The sequence below is a fragment of the Formica exsecta genome, unplaced genomic scaffold (assembly GCF_003651465.1).
Source record: "Formica exsecta isolate Colony F162 unplaced genomic scaffold, ASM365146v1 scaffold363, whole genome shotgun sequence".
NCBI lineage: Eukaryota > Metazoa > Arthropoda > Insecta > Hymenoptera > Formicidae > Formica > Formica exsecta.
In genome coordinates this window covers 958,018-977,155 of record NW_021850877.1, presented here as the reverse complement: position 1 = coordinate 977,155, position 19,138 = coordinate 958,018, and the positions used below count along the sequence as shown (strand labels likewise).

General features: G+C 38.0%; 4 protein-coding genes across 8 annotated transcripts in view; 3 read left to right on the top strand and 1 right to left on the bottom strand.

The window, feature by feature from the left end:
• LOC115238978 (MORN repeat-containing protein 5-like) lies at positions 1 to 1,511 on the bottom strand. The gene is made up of 5 exons (XM_029813235.1): positions 1,368 to 1,511; positions 889 to 1,078; positions 639 to 798; positions 360 to 535; positions 1 to 250 (listed from the first exon to the last, which is right to left on the bottom strand). The coding sequence occupies exons 1-5, from the start codon at positions 1,501 to 1,503 to the stop codon at positions 166 to 168; spliced, it is 747 nt and encodes a 248-aa protein (XP_029669095.1). The 5' UTR covers positions 1,504 to 1,511; the 3' UTR covers positions 1 to 165.
• LOC115238975 (bromodomain-containing protein DDB_G0270170) lies at positions 1,040 to 12,619 on the top strand. 2 transcript variants are annotated; one of them, XM_029813231.1, is made up of 5 exons: positions 1,040 to 1,150; positions 5,703 to 5,846; positions 6,556 to 6,841; positions 7,279 to 12,150; positions 12,246 to 12,619. In XM_029813231.1, exons 1-5 carry the CDS (start codon positions 1,113 to 1,115, stop codon positions 12,612 to 12,614), a joined length of 5,709 nt encoding a protein of 1,902 aa, XP_029669091.1. In that variant the 5' UTR covers positions 1,040 to 1,112; the 3' UTR covers positions 12,615 to 12,619. The 2 variants fall into 2 exon arrangements, with proteins under 2 accessions (XP_029669091.1, XP_029669092.1); XM_029813232.1 differs by lacking the exon at positions 1,040 to 1,150 and adding an exon at positions 4,646 to 5,113.
• Positions 12,620 to 13,961: 1,342 nt separating this feature from the next.
• On the top strand, positions 13,962 to 15,953 carry LOC115239014. 3 transcript variants are annotated; one of them, XM_029813299.1, is made up of 4 exons: positions 13,965 to 14,356; positions 14,721 to 14,822; positions 15,134 to 15,438; positions 15,572 to 15,953. In XM_029813299.1, the coding sequence occupies exons 3-4, from the start codon at positions 15,163 to 15,165 to the stop codon at positions 15,860 to 15,862; spliced, it is 567 nt and encodes a 188-aa protein (XP_029669159.1). In that variant the 5' UTR covers positions 13,965 to 14,356; positions 14,721 to 14,822; positions 15,134 to 15,162; the 3' UTR covers positions 15,863 to 15,953. The 3 variants fall into 3 exon arrangements, with proteins under 3 accessions (XP_029669160.1, XP_029669159.1, XP_029669161.1); XM_029813301.1 differs by having other exon boundaries at positions 13,966 to 14,356; positions 15,187 to 15,438; XM_029813300.1 differs by having other exon boundaries at positions 13,962 to 14,822; positions 15,187 to 15,438.
• Positions 15,954 to 16,565: 612 nt separating this feature from the next.
• LOC115238948 (neurexin-4) overlaps positions 16,566 to 19,138 on the top strand; it is an 11,497-nt gene continuing 8,924 nt past the window's right edge. For both annotated transcript variants that reach the window (XM_029813179.1, XM_029813178.1), the window contains exons 1-2: positions 16,566 to 16,985; positions 17,575 to 17,670. In XM_029813179.1, coding sequence (XP_029669039.1) covers positions 16,928 to 16,985; positions 17,575 to 17,670 — 154 coding nt within the window. In that variant the 5' untranslated portion in view covers positions 16,566 to 16,927. The remainder of the gene's footprint in view (positions 16,986 to 17,574; positions 17,671 to 19,138) is intronic.

The following is a 19,138-nucleotide window of genomic DNA, read 5'->3' as shown; positions in this document are numbered from 1 at the left end:
AAATATAAATTTTATAATTTTATCATATATATATGACAAATACATATGTATGCATATGTTATCACCTATATAAAGTTTATAAAATTTCATGTTATTTTCTTATTTTACGATTATTAGCTTTTAATTGCTTCAAGTCTTAATATTTACATTTCTCCCCTATATTGTTTAATAGTTTAGCTGACATTCTTTAACACAGTTGTGTTTCATCCACTTCATGTCTGCAGGCGTATGTCTGGCAAATTTCGTCAGTCTTAAACAATATATGAAATTAATAAAATAGGATTTGATTATGATTCCATCAAATATTTTTACAATTACATATATATAATTGTAGTTAAGATTGCATTATATTAATACACCTTTGCCACCAATTTTCTGTTTCATCCGACGAGATGTGCGGTAACGTTGCAAAATCCGCCGCTCCCGATTGCCAATATTCGCGTAACCATTCTCGATGACCTGTCGGTTCTGACCAGCCTTTTCGGCAATTTTGTTTGATCCATTTACTTTCTATAGTCTTTGGAATGTTGAGTATCTTCATAATTTTTATTATTCTATTACTATTTACTTCGCGAGAATAGATATATGTATATGAGTAGCATTTCTGACTTTATTATTATTGAACAGTGTATTTTTACTTTTTTGCAGTTACGATATGATTTTATGCAATTCTTGTATGGATCGAATATACCGGCACCGGTATCGTAGCAGAACAGAGGAATAATTTTAGTTGGTTGGTCATTAGTTTTCAATACTTTTCCGGCTGGTCTCAATCCGTTTACTATGCAATTGTAAAATCTAAAATATTTTATAAGAGAAAAGATGCAAGAATAATGTGGGTATATAGAACTTCTATTTAAATTTTCGCCATTCGAGAATTGTGCTAACCGCCTATCAGGAAATGTACAATAATCCCATTCATTTTCTCGATATGATAAACCGTCCGCGAACGTATAACGCTTTTGCTGTTCCATTTTTCCATGATTCCAGGTACTATCTATTACCTGTCCACGTGGCCAATACATACTTCCGCAGCCATGAAGCATGCCATTCCGATATTCTCCCTCTAATACAACTTCTAAAATATACATAAGATTGGTTTGCACTAATTGATGTTGATGCATTTTACGATCCTACAAGTATATTACAGGTAATAATCTTATTTGATTGACCATTAATATTTAACTAATGGACATTAATTTTATTAACTGATGATCATTAATTTTTAACTAGTTTTTAATTGACTTTCACGGCTGCTCTCAGCCTGTTTAAACTACTGTTGCAATTATAAAATTTGAAATATTTTTATAATGCAAAAATAATTAAAAAAACAGAGTTAATATTGAAATCAGTTAAGATTAATTAACTGTAAGGTGTGACATATCTGCCGACGCCGGTTTTATCAATCGCATCCCACGACCCTTCGTAAGTGCTTCCACCGACAAATCGAGTCTCTCGTAACATTTCAACCTCATCTCCCATTTTGCAATCACTTTTCTTCATCGTGTTTGATCGCTCATCACTCCTATATTAAAATAGCGAGTAGTTTTTAATATTTGTAGTTGTAAATATTTTAAAGACAATTTACTCTTTCCTTCCTCTCATGATCATTATTTTAAATATTTCTTTAATATTATTAACTATGAATAAATTTTTATACGAGAAGTCACACGCGCGAGCGTCGACTTCTCCTTCTGGAATGATCAACCGGGACTGGGTTTATCCTTACAGGATGTCCCCGTTGCCTAGTATTCCTGGTATAATCTCGGTCGGTTCATAAGCCGTCTCGCCTGGACGCACGAGCGTGCAAACCAGAGAGACACGCGTCTCGAATTCGTGAACAAATGCGAATGGTAATATACCCGGTAATATAGCTTTTTATATCCCGCACGCGTAACTAAATCAGATTTTTTGGACGCGCGTGATTCGGATACGCACGTATTCGTAACACGATGGGACAACGGCGAGGAGACCGTTATGTCTTTTGTATTTCTATGAAAGAGAGAGAGAGAGATCATCATCTACTCATCGTGTGCCGCATATACTACTGTTATGTGTCAGAAAGTGGTACATTCTCCAGTGTATATGTGTCGAGAAACATATTCCCCAAGTTTCGCTCGCTCTTATACTAGCGGAGCTGACCGGTGTTCGACTGAGGTGTTCCGCTTTGAATAGTAAACGCGAATACCTATGGAATATACCTTTTCGAATTTGCCTTTAACGCAATTTATAATGCATACCAATGATCAATACGCCAATTATCGAAACGTTTCTACATCGAAATAGTTTACGATCCGTTGGTCTTTTCTTTTTTTTTTTTTACTCCAACTTTCCGAGTAACCGAAGCGATACTACAAAATTGTTAGGGTAAGAACACGAAAGTATAATTTAAAAAATTATGTTTGCATACGCTCTGTGATCAATTTCCGGATACGAGCCAATTTTTCACTCTGTAAGGCTTCCCCCCTTAAGAGGAGTGAGATGAGAAATATAATATGATATAAAATATATATCAATAGCGAATGTTTCTCCCTCGCATTAAATTAAATATAAACAGCTATAATCGTAGAATTTACACGTATATCGTAAATTATTAATTAATACTCCTATTATAACATTAGATTCGCTACGTAAGAAAAAGAGGGGGCGATTACGCCAGTCGTTTCCGGACGATGCTCCCTTCGGAGCAACGATTCCAGCTACGTAATCTGGAATGTCGTGTTAGCTCAGCCGAGCGTGACACCTCTCTGGAGAATCTCTCACGTACCTGAGAATTTCTCATAAGTAGGTACATACACCCGGGAGGCGAACTTGTATTTTTTTCCTCTTTTTCCACCCGTTATCATACCCTCGCATGCGTCACGTCAAAGAGAGAAATGATGTTTGAAATTATAGTAATAATTGAAAAGTAAATTATTGCTTTCTCAAAAGGATAGAATTAATCGAGACTTGGGTAAAGGTCGAAATTAATACCGTGAGAATACTTTTAATGTTTGTATCGCGTATCATTATCTCTGTACCTCGTACTGGCCTAAAGATCATTTTACTTAGATTTCCCTAAGAAAGTCGCGCGCGATCTTTTCTTTATTTATTTCGAATTAATCGAGTTTCCGTGGAAAAAAAATGAAAAATTTTAGGATAAATCGAATATGTCGAATCGATTCGTGAATCGATCGGTGAGAGCGATGTGAAATCGGTGGCGAGGAAAATAGGTCGGGGATTTGTGAATTATTGCCATCGTTTCGTTCTCGCGTCCCCCTTTCCCGTGCTACTCCTCCCAACCCCGACGTCGAATTTGTCGATAGGTAACCGTTGGATAAGCCTTAATCCGGCGCGGCGCGGCGCGGTACCGTTGTCTTGGTAAACAGTGGGTTACGGATGGACAGTCCGTGCAAGTGGGACGGCTGTTTATTAACCCGTGCATGTTCGACGTTCACAGAAAACTTAACCAGACGTAGTCGCGCGAGAAGCGAGAAACGGGTTTTGCCAAGCGCGAGCTCGTTCATCTTCTCTCGCGTGATCAACTGTCAAACCTAAATCTATCTATCGTTTCGGGTCGTCTCCTGCTCTCGTGCGGCTTGGAACTCGGCCTGATCGCCTAGTTTTGGCGAACGGAAGTTTTAGTAAGGTCGAAAAAAATGCTCCCTCCTAGAAAAAGATTGATATTGGAGGATCCGAAATCTATGCCAAGCCTCGGACGATTTATTCGTTCATGAATGAGTTAGAGTGCGATTGATACGAGATCGGCGGACGTTGGTCAACTCGTCTCGTTGAGGGAGAAGAAGAAATGGCATAATTTAGCTCGATAAAATCTCTTTTAAAAGATTTCCCCTCTCCCCCCGAAAGCCGCATTTTTGTGGTATCCATTCACACGGCCCATTACTGGTTCTTTCACAATTTAGTACGTCATGTATGCGACTCATTCGGTCGATGTACCGTTAATCGTCGCTGTGAATCGTCGGCTTGGCTTACGTTGCGTTCATCGTTTCAAAAAAAATATGGATGGCTACCTCATTTCGCTATGTCTCTCCGGCGATCTCCGGAGAGCACAATTCATAGCGGCTCTGCGATGTGGGCTACGTCAAATGCTCCGACCGGCGTTCCTGTAACGTTCGTCGCGCTCATCATCCAAAATTCTATCCTTTTTTTTTTTTTATTAAAGGGAGGTAAATCGCGTGATGCACACGATTTTTCCTTCTAATGTATATTACCGAGGACGATGAACTCTCTTGAGAAAATTTTGCCAATTTTTCCCAGTGTGCGCGGTAGCAATGTCTTCTAACGCTTTTGCATAATCTTTATGTCATTTTCGATTATACTCGAATGGAAGGTGATCTGTTAGAAAAAATGCTCGCGTATGTGCCACGCGCACGTACGCGCGGTCACCTGTTTCCGCGTAATCCACTCCATCCGACGACTATCGCGAGAGGCGAGAGAGGCGAATCCTTTCTCTGTCTTACCCTTCAGGAGCCGTCTCCCCTCCTTATTTCTTCTGCCTCTTGTTCCACTGCGCTCGTCCCAGCGAAGGATCCTACCTTGCAGTACGTGTTTATCCAGGGTATAAGACGGCAGAAGCGAACAAGTGGCATAGGAAGAGAATCACGCCGGAGTGTCAAGCGAGTGCGGAGGGAGTATATGAGAAAGGACCTGCACAGAAAGAAAAGGGAGGAGTTCATGGTACATGCTCCGTAATCTTCGCCGAGGTCGCTACACCGGCTACAGTCTGACCAGCAAGGTCGACGGCAAAATAGTTTCAACTGCCAAACGTCCTTGATCCCTTAACGAAGAAGGGAAGAAGGGAAGCATAGAGGGAGAAAGAGAGAAAGAGAGAACGAACAGACGCGAAAGAAGAGAGAGCAAAAGGGTTTGATTATCGTGTCTCGCGCTAAAGAATCGAACACCGAGGGTCAGTCGAACACTCGTCAAAAACTTGCCTAACATTTTCCTTTTGTTGATTATTACGAGTTGATTGTGTCACATCGAATTGGTGTGTTCAGTGTCAAGTTTTCAAACGTCGCGATCACGGAGTTATTGACACCGGGGTTATTGATGGTAATTAATTCTCGATAGGATTAAATGACATTTTCAAGGAGTCTATCTTGATTTTCAAAATGTGAGTGTTTACGAGAAGCTAAGTTTAAATTTTTAAGAGATAAAGTTTAAGTTTTACTTTCTTGGGAGATAATCTAGAATTATAAGTTTACAAAGGGAAAGGAAAGAAGAGAAAAAAATATTCACAATTTTCTTATGAATATATAAACAAGATTTCTGAAGAGGCCAAACATACGCTAATTGCACATAATAGTCATCATTCAAATTTATATATAATGCAAAGTATAAAAGTAATTAAGCCAAGATCAAAAAATTAAGATCAATAATATGTATATATAACAATCAATAAGAAATTAAAAAGTTCAATGCCTTATTTCTCTTCATTTTGCTTTTTTTCGCACGTTGTTATGACATGATTTTTGCCCGGTTGTGGTTTATCTATGTATCTTGTATCATATAAATATTTATCGTTCAATTTATTTCTCTAAATGTGTTGAAAATTATATTCTCTATTGAAACTTCTTTAATAAACATTCTTGCACAGAATGCATCGCAAATAAAGAAAAAGAGCTAATAACAGGAGTGATATGTAATAAAATAAAATGCGACTATATTATCTTCACAATCTCGAAATATCTTTCCGTTTTCAGAAAATCGAACATTATCATGTTGCTGCAACGATTACGCTGGCTATTGCCAGCACTAATCGTATCTTTGATGAACCTGCAATTAAGTGCGCCTTTACCGTCTCATGATGAACGTTCGCACGTACCTGTGAATACATTTGATCCTAGGTCAGTATCACAAAAAAATCTTCTTATGGCTTTTATATAAATTGTAAATCTCGTGTATATACATCGATTTAGGGGTAAGTTTAAAATATTTTAATATAATTTATGTACGTATATGTATGAAATTAGAATTAAATTCTAAGTTCTTTTCTCGTGAAGTTCATACGGACGGATGACATAAAGACGACGTAAGATAATACGAACGAGGAGTGTGTAGATAGAAATCGCGCCTTGCATGGGAAAAACAAGACAGAGAATGCGGAAAAGGAAAAGCATGAAAAGCACGGTCGGCTCTTATTAAAGGCATCGCGGTTTAGTTCCCGAGCTGTCAGACAGCTTCGGTGTTCTTAATGAATAGACTAATTAAGGAAAATTATATGCGCGCATTGAACTTTTCGTCCTTATCAATTCACAGGAAAATCCTTGCTGATACACCTTTACTATCACAACTTTTTATCAGTATGCATTTAAATTTAAAAACAAGCTCATTAAAAAATAAATAATTTTCCAGATGAAAAATACACGATGCACATTAATCTATTTCGTATCTTTGTTATATACGTTTCAGTTGAAATATACATAAAAATCGTATTTAGATACAATTTTCCATATCTAACAATAAATAGGATTTTTATATATATATATTCGAGTAGCTGAATATATAAAGCAAAAGTTACGATAATATTCTGGACGGATTTTCGTGCCTTTACAGCGTAGCTACTTCCACAATGTTCCGTCAGGACTACAACAAACGCGTGCATCCTCCGAATGGCAAAAACAACACGCAGTCCAGCCACAAACTGGTCGCTTCACCGGCTGGACTTTTGCGGCCCGACAAGTTTCAGTTTTATACTTACAACGACAAAGGTGATATGATTACGCGGCAGATGACCGCTCAGGAAATTCAAGGTCTCATCGCTGCAGGTGGTGCGGATCACGTCGCGATAGACAGACAAGAACCTCAAAAAGCCGATGATGTTCTCACGGGCGGAAAAAAGGTCGATTCACGATTTTCCATCTCTTCTCTCTCGTCTTTTGTTTCTCTTATCTGTAAATAGAAAATAGATAGAACAACACAACACACCAAACAGCACAAATACACGCACGCGCCGCATACGTTTTTTATATATTTTACTTAAAATAAAGTATTTTGATTAGAAATGTAAATAAAAGCAAATAATGAAATATTTAGATATGATAAAACATACATTTAATGAAATGCTAATTCAATTGCTAAATATAATTAAATGAAATTTTTTTGTACAAATTGAATATTTGACGAAAAAATATGATATCCATTTTATAGATTTATGCTAAAATCAGATGATCATTTAAATATAAATGGGACACAAACAAGAATGTATAACCAGTTTAGAGCTAACGGAGCTGTCATGTCTTCGTTTATGGATTTAACACATATCACGTCGCATTTTAGGTCATGGATGTAGTACAGAAGGTACAGAATGTGTTGAAGAGCGCACTCGACAAGCCACCGATCTTAACGGGTTCGATACCCAAGATTCCAGAACACGCAAACGTCGAATGGAGCAACATTCTCCCTTCCATTCTGTCCGGCGAGACAGATGCGATTTCTCCAAGCAGTGAATCTAATCAATTATTGCATAAGATTACAACAGAAAAGATAGAAGCGTTGTCGACTGAAAGCGCGATGAATATCAGAACTACTCTGAAAGATCCGACGACGAAAAAGCCGGCGATGTCAGACATTCAGACGAATGTTTACGCTGGTTTTACGAATAACATGCAGCCTAGCGAGAAATTGCCACTTAATCATTACTCGCAGCAGACATCGGCGCCCGATGCTATCACGGAGAAAGCAATGATTCCAGTCCCAGTTATCACTTTGACGGAACAAAAATTATCTACGTTGCATTCCGCCATTACTGAAAGTCCGATCTTCCAAATGCTTAGTGTGATTCCGGTTGAGAGTACTCATAAAACAAGTCAGACTGATTCGTATGCAGCTGATATCGGTGCCGCCAGTTTCGCTCAACCGTCCACTCAGACCGAAGGATTTAATCAAACGGAACAATTTATCGAGATAACTCTGTCGGAAGTACCTGAAGCTACAACATTCTCGCAACCGGCGAGCTTAGATACGCATCTTGTAGATATCACAAAACAGACTACTATAAATCCTGATAACCAAGCAAGTCAAGAAATAAAAATTCCGGTGATTTATTCGACGATTATACCGAGTATATCGACGAATCTTCCTATTGTCGATACAAAGCAGGCTGTAACGTACGATGAATCTGTCGAAGTGACCAATGTGGCTGACAAGATCTCTTCTTTCTCGAATGCAAGTTACGTTCTTATACAGAATAAGAACAATACGAAACAATCTGAGGATTTTTCATTCATACCCGAGATTACGAAAGAATCTCAAATGAACGTAACGCACAATGATGATAAAATAATCTCACAAGCTAATAGCGTTATCTCGGAACCACTTTCTCACGCATCCGTGTCTATAAAACCCGAGGAAGCTGCGTCTAACAAAATCGTGTTGCAGTCACCATCTACGTTCGCCAGCGCTTCGACAATCGAGGCCTCGACTATTCCAACTTTGCTGTATACGGATTATCATCGCGATGAAGGTTCCTCAATGGTTACGAAAGAATCATTAAGTCCGGTTACGTCAACGTACACAGAAAATTATCTCAATTCTCAATCTCCAACTGAGATCCAATCTTTAGGACTGATGGAACCGCTACCCACGCAGTTGATCGATTCCTTTTCGAATGTAATGAATCAAGTTTCGGAAGTAAGACCCGTCGTATTATCTCTATCGGACGAGATGCCGCCGGAAATATCGATCATGAATATTAATTACGATCGGAGGCACAACGTGTCTGATTCATATAAACCCACGATCGCGAGTGCAGATACATTTATGTCTTACAACACAAACGAGACGAATGTCGAACGCGTTAGTACGCAAACTTACGTAACCGTTACTACAGAAATTCCGTCACAAGACGTTACTACTAGGTTTATTGACTACACTATTACTCAACGGCCTGTCAATGCAATAAATAGAGAATCAATCAATGATGCTTCCGCGAACTCTTGGACTACGGTGACAACATCGGAAGCTTCGATTAAAACCGAAACGACGAATAACGAAGTAACGGTTAATAATATTTTAACCACGACGCCAGCTGAATCGAATATTGGATCGGTCAGTACAAAGACGGAATCAACGACGTCTTCCTCGACCATATGGGTTCAGCTCGAAAAGACTTACGACGGTTCGCCAGGAAATCAGACCAAGACTCTCGCGACTCTCGAAACCACCACTGCTATTAACGTATTGCCTTTGGAGAAACAAGCTATCGACCAAACTATAGAATTACCAGAAGATATTTTACCTGTCACTTCGACAGTACTTGATGTAGCATCTAAAACGCAGTCGACAATTGCGTCGAATGAATCTTTGAATAAACTGACCAACGAAAATTTCGATAATGTTTTCGCAAACTTAAATTTGAGCAATCCAGTGTCCGCTATCGATCAAGTATTGAATAATGCACCTCTACCGCCTAGTACTCCTGCAATTGAGCCGATCGGTTTACCGAGTGACACGACGAATTTTGTAGCTAGTGATTTAGCGAGTAGTCTTATCGCCGGATTTGCAACGAGCACGTCGGAAAGATCGTCCATCGAAGAGACTAGCGAGAATCAAATGGCTAAAAATGCATCGAGTGACACGACGAAGTTTGCAGAATCCACCGAAAGTATCACTAAGATGCACGAAGGAACTGTAGAATTTAATGTAAATGAGTATCAGGAAGAGAAAAATATTATTCAAACGTCAACGCAAAAAACAGTAACGGATCCGGCTAGAAACGGCACGTTAGAATTCTATCATGCTATCATGCAGACGAAAGAGTCAGATCATACATTAAAACCAATTAAACTGTTAAACAGTAATGAACCGAGTATCGATGATTCTACGAAAGTATCTTTATCCACTTCATTAAACAAATTCGCGAATGTTAGCGACGAATCAAAGGACAGCGTTGGACTGAGTACAATTACTGCAGAAGTTGTCACTGCAAATTCTGAGCAATCGTTAAGTATCAATACAGCTGTGCTCGATACAATTAATAATCAAAAGAAAACAGAAAACAAGGAAAAGGTGAAAACGACAGAAGCGCCCGTTGTAAGGACGGACGAGAGTCTCGAATTACCACAATTACCTGTAAAAATTGAATTAATTGATTCGGCTAACGCGAGTAATATCAAAAATTCGGTAAACGCTTCGGTACACGCGGAGAGTAGTCCAAAAATAGAAAAGTTGGGCGAAAAGAATGAATCTTTCTTGAATACTTCGTCAGCGACAAAGGAGACTATTGCAGTTCACTCCGCTAATGATTCCAATTCCGAGTTCTATAGCTCACACGAATATATTAATAATGTCACGACGGATACCGTTGTTTCGAACGTTACGTCTAATGCCCCCATGTCAGATGGAAATTCTGTCAATTCTACGTTTTTGCAAAATCGCGTTAGTAACACAACTAATAATAAAAATAAAAATAATGTGAATAACAATAACAATAATTCTTCGTCTTCTCTATCGATTCAAGAATATGCGAATACCGATCGTCCTATTATCGAAGTTGTGACGCAGAAATTACCAGGGAATGCAAGCGAGAAGAAGGAAGAACTTTCTCAATCAAATCTGATTAATGGTGCAAACAATTTGAATTCTGCCAATAACACATTGAATCAAAATAATAAAAATGTGACACAGACTATGTCGGTAGTCAATACGAATATTTCATCAACAAAGGACACGTCGACATTGCAGACTAATTCAAATAATACAGAGAGTAAACCCGCGTCTGTGAAACACTCCGAGAATTCTTCGAAGCCGGAAGTAATGCGTTTGCCGCTATCGACACCGCCATCGATCATGTCAAAGCCTACGGTTGGTCATAAACCGTTGGAGAAGTCTGAAGTCTCGAAGACCGAAACGGACGCGAATGCGGAAGACAAATGGACACTTATATCGCAAAAAACCTCACCGACGAAGCCGCTGATGCCGCTGAGAAAACCGGTCAATAATGTCCAGACTCAATCATCGTCCAACTCGGAAAACGAGAGTGCCACAATTCGTTTATCGGGAGACGAAACAGGGGTAACTCATCAGCCAGATCAGCAGGACCAGCTAACTTCGACACAATCCGTGCTATCGCTCTGGGATGCGTCGCAAAGCGCGAGCGGATTAGATGTCACTATAAAACACACGAGCACCGATATCATCAACTTCGCCCGACTGTGCAATGAGCTAGCCTTCAATTTCTGGGTAGCTACCAATAAAGGTCTAAGTACTGCGAGATCGCTGGCCTTGTCGCCGTTCGGTATGACCAGTCTGCTGGCAATGATCTTCCTGGGCGCGCGTGGACCAACGTCCGATCAAATGAACGAGGTGCTCGGACTGGACGACGTGGCTACGTTCAATCCGCACTTGGTGTTCCAAAATATAACCGACACAGTGAGCTTGGCCCGCAGTCAAGGTATCGCAAACGCCGCCTTCGTTCGTGAGCTCTTCGCCGATAAGATGAAGGTCAGGAAGCTTATGCCCTTTTACAAGGAGCAGGCTCAACAATTTTACGAGGGCCTCGTAGCCGAGGTAAACTTTGCTACCATCAGCGATCTCGTTCGCAGAAGGACGAATCTGTTGGTCAGAAAGCAGACGGGTGGTAGAATCAAAGATTTTGTCAAGACGAACACTGTCCCGCTCAGATCACCGCTGGCGGCGCTCTCCGCCAATGTATTTCAGACCGATTGCAATAGCACTCTAACCAGTTCCGTCGGTAGAGATGGCGAATTATACTTTGCGGTTTCGCCGGCTGTCAGGCAGAGGAAACTTGTGCCGGTCCCAGCTACGACTTGGCGATCAGGTATCTTAGCCGGCTACGAGCCCAGCATTGACGCTACCGTGGTCGCTCTTGGCGGAAGCGACAAATTGGTTTCCACAATTTTCGTGTTGCCGGGTCAGCAAGGTCACACCGCACCCGGCGACACGCTGGATCGCCTCGAGCAGCGTCTCGTTAGAAGCGCCTTCCGCGATGGAACCTGGAACAAGCTCCTCAAGGTCCTAATACCGCGAAGTGGCTTGGAGCTGCAAGTGCCTAAATTCAGTCATAGATCTGTCGTCAACGCGACTGCTGCCTTGAAGAGAATGGGTCTCGACGAACTCTTCTCGGGCAACGCCGATTTCAAGGGAATCAATGGCGTAGGTCACCGTCTCTATTTGGCCGATGTATTGCAGGTAAATATATATCTGCTCGATATACGTATTTCTTGTATTCATTTACATATATATACACACGATAATCCATAATATTTTATAAATTTTTGTTATAGATGAACCTGTTCAGTACCTGTGGTGATGAAAATATTCTTAGCGGTCGGCATCATGTAGAAACGTATCCCGCGAGCCCATTAAGAAGAAGTATCAGGCGACAAACGGAAGACACCAACAATTTCGGTAATATCGCTGAGAACGACGCGTCGAGACACGGAGGCATAATATCTTCGCAAGAGGACCACATGGATTCATTCTACGCGGACCAGTCGCGTATGGATCGGTTCTATAGAGAGAAAAGACAGCCCTCCGGATTGTCGGAGAGACCGAGGTTAAAGCTCGACAGGCCCTTCTTATATTTCGTTCGACACAACCCTTCTGGCATAATATTACACATGGGACGTTTTAATCCTCGATTATTACCTTAGAAAAAGGCTCAAAACCGACAATGCCATCAATTCGATCCTGTTCCTTCTATTCGACGTCTTATCTCCGTGAATTCTCGTCGGGAAAACAGCTGATTCTCTCGATGCATTGCTCAAACGATTTTTTCTCTCTTTCTACCAATCCAGCACGTTGTAGCGGTCCAGGATGTATACTTGGCATGTTCTAGAAAATTTGTAAACAATTTCGCTTAGAATTACTTAATAGCTTCTTTATTATTTTTTCATCTAAAAATAAGAAATTAGCGCGATATCGTTTGTTCCATGCTAATATATGTAAAACGAACCCATAGCAAATACGTGGGTCGTATTACTTTATGATATATTTAGGGAGTGGTTATAAACGCATAAAAATAATAGACTGAAAAAAAAACGGAGAAAAGAAAGACGGTTTCGAAAAAAAAAGATCTTAATCGCGGTCCAAATGGTCATTATATCTTTTGTGTACCAATAAAATACAATGCGATTATGATACGATCGCCGGCGAATATTTAATACAAATTTCTATCGAGTGTCGATTATCTATTTGGACCCTGATTGACATTATGCATCTTTTTTAATACGACTAACAATTGTGATACTGAGCGTTGAGAATTTTTTGTACATTTCGTAGAATTAATCTGTTACAGAATACACGCGTTCAATGCCACGTGTATATTGTATACGAACAAAAAAAAAAAATCAAATGTACTTTTTTAACACAGACATATGTCGAAAATGGATGACGCGTTGAATAGAATACACGCGTTCAATGCCACGTGTATATTGTATACGAACAAAAAAAAAAAAATCAAATGTACTTTTTTTAACACAGACATATGTCGTAAATGGATGACGCGTTGAAAAAAAGCACAACATTTTCGTTCGTCCTCTCGTTTTTAACGCACAACTCTAAGTTCGCTGTTTAGGCATTACATTACATATACGGATATATAAGATAAGAAAGCTGCGTTATATGCTCATATCGCGCAACATCTCACAAATGATAGTTCTCGAGTTTGTTTTTCAACATTAAATAGACATTGCATCAATACTGTATAGAATATATCGCGCATCACAATGTAGAATATATAATGAAAATTATACATATTGTATCCTTAGCTAAAATGTTTCAATCGATACGGCTACCTGACAAAATATACGACTTAATTGCGATATATATATACATATGTTTTGTAACACAATCAATTTTTTTATTTTGCCGCGTTACATTATTTTCTAATTTTAAGAGCTGATCATACATATTATCATTCTTATCTGCGCATAAACGATGCGCGTCAATGGCGTATGATAAATACATTAAGCGACAGTGGGGGATTTTTATTCGTTTATCGCATAGCTATCGTAAAGTCTCGTCGCGGTGGGAAGTCTTACCGTTCACTAAATGTTAACGTCACAGAGGCCAACGGAGAACTACGGAACTACCTAAATACTTTCTCATTCGGATATAATTTTGTAATAAAAATAAAGTCCGAGTATCTTTTCGTGTGATTTCATCATTATCGCGTTGAGAGTGGCAATCAGGATTTTTATATGCAAGTGACAAGTGTTTTTTGCGCGAAAAGAGCGAAAATCTCTCGAGTCGCTTTTTTTCTCTGTTTCGACCCTAAAACGAATTTGGTTATTAATGTCATTAACTTTGACGCTACATTCCAATCCCGTTAAATTATTTTTCAGTGTTTCTGATCAATGAAACGGCTTGTTCAATCGCACATAGATTGCTAAAGGTGCTTATGTGATTTTCATGAATTTAACGTTTAAAAAACTGATTTTTTTATCGGTACACGTATTTTTTTGTCTTCGATATTGGAACGATTGAGATCACAGAACCGTGTAAACGACATGGGTTGACATAGTTTTGAATGTCTTTATATTTTCGATTTATTACGCAACACTAAGTGATATAAAATAATGTGAATGTCTCGACGTTTCACTAATGAATACCGTTCAGGGAAATGTGATCACAACGTTAATTAACGTATCTTGCTCTGAAATAATTGAATTTCTAAAAATGTATTAACAAAAGTATGCAAACGAAATATGGAAAGCGGTACTTTATGTATCAGCTCGATATTGTTTTTATCGTCATAGATAAGTATATCGTTGATGAGATAAACCGGTCGATTAATAACAACCTCAAGGAAGAATAATTTTTTCTAAATTGTATTCAGGATGTTCTTTCTGATCCTCTTGGTATGTATTATATCTTTTTCTTTTGTTAATAATTTAATAACGCTCGTATAAACTATCAACACAACCAATAACAACAGTCAATAACAACAACCAATAACAACAATCAATACAATATTTTTCTAATCTGATAAAATGATTATCGTATACATATATAAAATATTCTTTTCTTATGTTCTATTGGGTAAATAAAAATAATGGCAATTTTTTGTCGAACCGTGATTATCTGTTATATATCATTAAGATAGATAAACATATAAGTATGTAATAAAAACAGAAATAGATATTCCACACAAGTACGCGTTTCTTTTTAGACAAAGTAAATCTCTACTACTGGAGAAATATGTTTAAAATACGAATTCTTCAGGACGCGGATTGTTCCGGTCGAACACTGGCTACTCTCTTGATCGCATGGGTGACGATAGCAATGGTAGCTTCGATATTATTAGAATGGGAATACATGTGGATTGTTTTGATGGTACTGACGCTGCTCTTCTTATTTATCTGTGGTTATACCGCTTACAACGTGAAGAAGACTAATGCGAGAATGTTAATCGAGCAGCAAAGAAGAGCAGCGATTCGGACTGTCTCGAGTATCACGGCCGCTAATCGCAGAGAGGTATTTAATATGATATCTATGTCGAATTAATTATTTTTCAAGATATATATCTTGTGCAAATAATTGTATGCACGTTTTATAAACGCATAAAATTCTAACACAATCCCTATCATTCACATATATTTGTTCACAGATGGAATTGTATCGGACTCACCTGCATGTAGATTTACCACCGTCCTACACGTCCGTGGTGACTACGCAAACAACGACATCGACATCTCCTCGAGTATCCGACGAAGACAAATACGAAAATCCTCCGCCGTATTCGATTGTAATCGCTTCTTTAAATAATACGCAAGAACAAAACGCAGAAATTTCAAGCGAATCGGATGTGTCGTCTTCCAAATTTAGAAAGAGTAGTGCTGCTGATGCCGCTGCTGCCACTTCCGCTTCCACATCTCTCGCGTGCCCACAGGAAAGATAAGATTATATATTCCTACAAAAGAAATGAATTAGAATAGGAAAATGACAAGTTGTCTGTAATAAACATGTGATATTACATCTTCTTTAAAAGATTTATTATTGTGTGTATGTTTACTATATTATAAAAATATACTGTGGATATATGTAATGATATATGATAACGAAAGAATCGATTCTTCATACATTCATTTGTAATAAGTATTTGTTTTTATTTATTAAAGTAAATATTGTTTTATTCAATTATTATTAATAAAAAAAGCTTTTTCAACAAACAATTGATTAAGGAGAGATCGACGTGAGATTTCGAATATGAGAAAGCGAATATATTGTCACGGATAAAAAAGTTGCAACTTCTTTTTTGTGTTGCGTTTTTTAAGTACAGTGATCATTCGTGTAAATATATAGTAATAATAATTATATACATACGATTAATTACCGAAATGAGGAAAGATCTGTTGACCGTCGATGCTTGGCCGTTGATCGCGAAGATTTTAAACGTAAAGTGGACGCGAGTGACATCTAGTATCCGTGGCATTTTACTAATACAGAGTCCGACAAGGGGCACGAAACAGAGTATGTCCTTTTCTACGTGCACCTCGGCTCCCATTCCTCAACACTCGGTCTAGGTATACTATGTCTATGGTCCGAACTCAGCGTCGAATGAATAATTCGATACATCGGAAATATTCGACGCGAGAGGCGCGGCATTCATCGGATCACGTCATTCGATGAGTTGATTCGCGTCATTGGCGTGCTTCAGTGTGCATTGGCGCGCACTGTTGTTGTGCTGCAAGAATTTAAGGAGCGGATCATAAGTTAACAAAAAAAAAAAAAATTTTCTCGATATATATTTTTTCTCGACGTACATTTATCGGTGATCCGTGAATATAGAAGTGACGAATAAATAGTCTCTCTCTCAATCGTCAACGAAGTCGATTACGAAGCGTTGGACGGACTGGCGTGTGAGTGGCATTTCGTCATTTTTACCGAACCCACTGGCGAGCGACCCATCAATTAAGAATTTTCTGAAGGCTAGAGACGTTTCGCAGTGCAAGGCGATGGTACGATGACCGCTCTCAGGTGTCTCGTATATGTTTTCGCCGTGGCGGCAAGCTCATTTGCCTGTAAGTATTTTATTAGCATGTATAATCGTTATCGCGCAACTTCCTGGCATGACCAAGCCCATTTCGATGTAACATGGCGTGCATGCGAGTAAATGCATAATGCTGCGTTACACATGTTAGATTACGCTATATTCTTCGCATATTTGTGGCAAGTCTATCGTTTTATTTTATTTCGTAATACAGATTATATATTACAACGTTTTATAATTATCATTTTCTTCGTTTCTGTTCGTATATTTGTTATAAAAAAACAGTATTTTTATATACATATTATATATACCATACAATATATTAATATATGTACGTAGAGTCCATAATTGATATATATTTGTCATAATAAGAAGTGTATCTTTCATTAAAATTCAATTCTGAAAGCATCACATTTTATATATTTTGCTTTATTTCAGTCATTGAAATATAGTTATTTAAACAACAACTGTGTGTGTGTGTGTGTGTGTGTGTGTGAATATATATATATATATATAATTTCATGTCATTATATTTATATTTTATTAAAAAAAAACATTTTTGTATAAAAAGATATGACAAAAATCAGCAAATGTTTTAACAAAATTACAATCTGTCGTAGATGACGACGAATGCTACATTCCTCTTTTGGACAGAGCTCAAATAACAGCAACCTCTTCCTTGCCTGAAAGAGGTCCAAAGAATGCCAGGCTAAATGGTAAGAAAAGACACTCAAGTATTTTAATTTCTATTCTCTTTTCATGCGTCTTCACATTTATTTTAGACATGAATTATTGTACAATTGTTTATATATAGCATATAGTTATTATATCAGTAGTAGTTTGTTGCTTGCTCTCTATTCTTATGAAATCTATTGTTATCTATATTGTGCACTATATATTTGCTTCTGTTTGCATTAATAATAGTTCAAATGATTCTGCTAATACTATATATTTTCCAATGAATTCTGGTAAGAGTTAAAGAATCTAATTGGTGTCGATGGACACTGTCTACCATGATAATCAGACTCAATTATGAGAATTAAGTGAGCCCATATATGCCATCTATGATTCATTGTTCAAGTTTTTATACTCATCTTATCTTTATCTTTATTAATAGCAGTTTAAAGACAAATACTAGATGATAAATAATATGATTTCTTGGATCACAAACAATAAACCAGTATAATAAATTTATATTTGCTTCAGGTGGATCCCCTAACAAGTAACCTGGAGACTATCTCAAACGATATATCTTGCAAAAAATTGTTTTTATAATCAGAGAGAATTTAAGAATACACCAATTCTAGTCATAAAGACAAAGAGTATATGGGATGTGCAAACTGATTAACTAATTTGACACTGGTTATGCATAGCACCAATATTTTTAAAATGTCGTCAGCTATTCGGTGGGCATTTAATTGGAAAGAATGGAATCCGAGCAAGCGAGAATTTGAATATGCAATTTCTTGTTTACAAAACGATGAAAAGATTAGGCTAGGAAAATTCGTATTTCGTAAAGATGTTAGAGCTTCCCTTGTAGGTAGATTATTAATGAGAAAATTTGTAAATGAGTACACGGATCTTTCATATGACAAAATTGTTTTTGTTAGAACTGAACACAATAAGCCGGTATTAAAAGATAATTCAGCTGTTGTAAGTTTTAATGTTTCTCATCAAGGATTTTATACGGTTTTAGCAGGCGAGATTAGGGATATAAGATTAGGAGTAGACGTTATGACATTAGAATATACCAGGAACAGAATATGTGATTTCGGTGTCTCCGAATATTTTCGTTTAATGAATAGACCTTTTTCGTCAGCCGAATGGGAAGAGATCAGAGGTTCTGCTTCAGAAAAATCTGAAACGGAACAAATATCTATGTTTTGCAGACACTGGGCATTAAAAGAGAGTTATGTTAAAGCACTTGGTGTGGGGATTGTTGTTGATCTAAGGAGTATTGATTTTCGAACCAATTCGGAGTTAAGCGAAGATTCAATCACAACCGATACAGTCTTGTATATCAATGGGATTAAACAAAATTGGTTGTTTGAAGAAACTTTACTCGATTCGCAACACTGTGTTGCCGTAGCGTTGCAAGAGAATGATAATTCATCACGATTACATAATACCATGTTTAAGATAATTAATTTTGATGAACTTATATCGCATGCAGTTCCACTCTTT

Excerpts from the sequence above, each read along its gene's own strand:
- LOC115238978 (XM_029813235.1), bottom strand. The coding sequence starts at position 1,503 with ATGAAGAAAAGTGATTGCAAAATGGGAGATGAGGTTGAAATGTTACGA. Across the intron at positions 1,079-1,367 it reads CAGATATGTCACACCTTACA|AAGTTGTATTAGAGGGAGAA; the intron begins GTTAATTAATCT and ends TGTATATTTTAG. Across the intron at positions 799-888 it reads TGTACATTTCCTGATAGGCG|ATTTTACAATTGCATAGTAA; the intron begins GTTAGCACAATT and ends AAAATATTTTAG.
- LOC115239014 (XM_029813299.1), top strand. The coding sequence starts at position 15,163 with ATGTTTAAAATACGAATTCTTCAGGACGCGGATTGTTCCGGTCGAACA. Across the intron at positions 15,439-15,571 it reads CGGCCGCTAATCGCAGAGAG|ATGGAATTGTATCGGACTCA; the intron begins GTATTTAATATG and ends ATTTGTTCACAG.
- LOC115238975 (XM_029813231.1), top strand. The coding sequence starts at position 1,113 with ATGTTGATGCATTTTACGATCCTACAAGTATATTACAG. Across the intron at positions 5,847-6,555 it reads GTGAATACATTTGATCCTAG|CGTAGCTACTTCCACAATGT; the intron begins GTCAGTATCACA and ends GTGCCTTTACAG. Across the intron at positions 6,842-7,278 it reads TTCTCACGGGCGGAAAAAAG|GTCATGGATGTAGTACAGAA; the intron begins GTCGATTCACGA and ends GTCGCATTTTAG.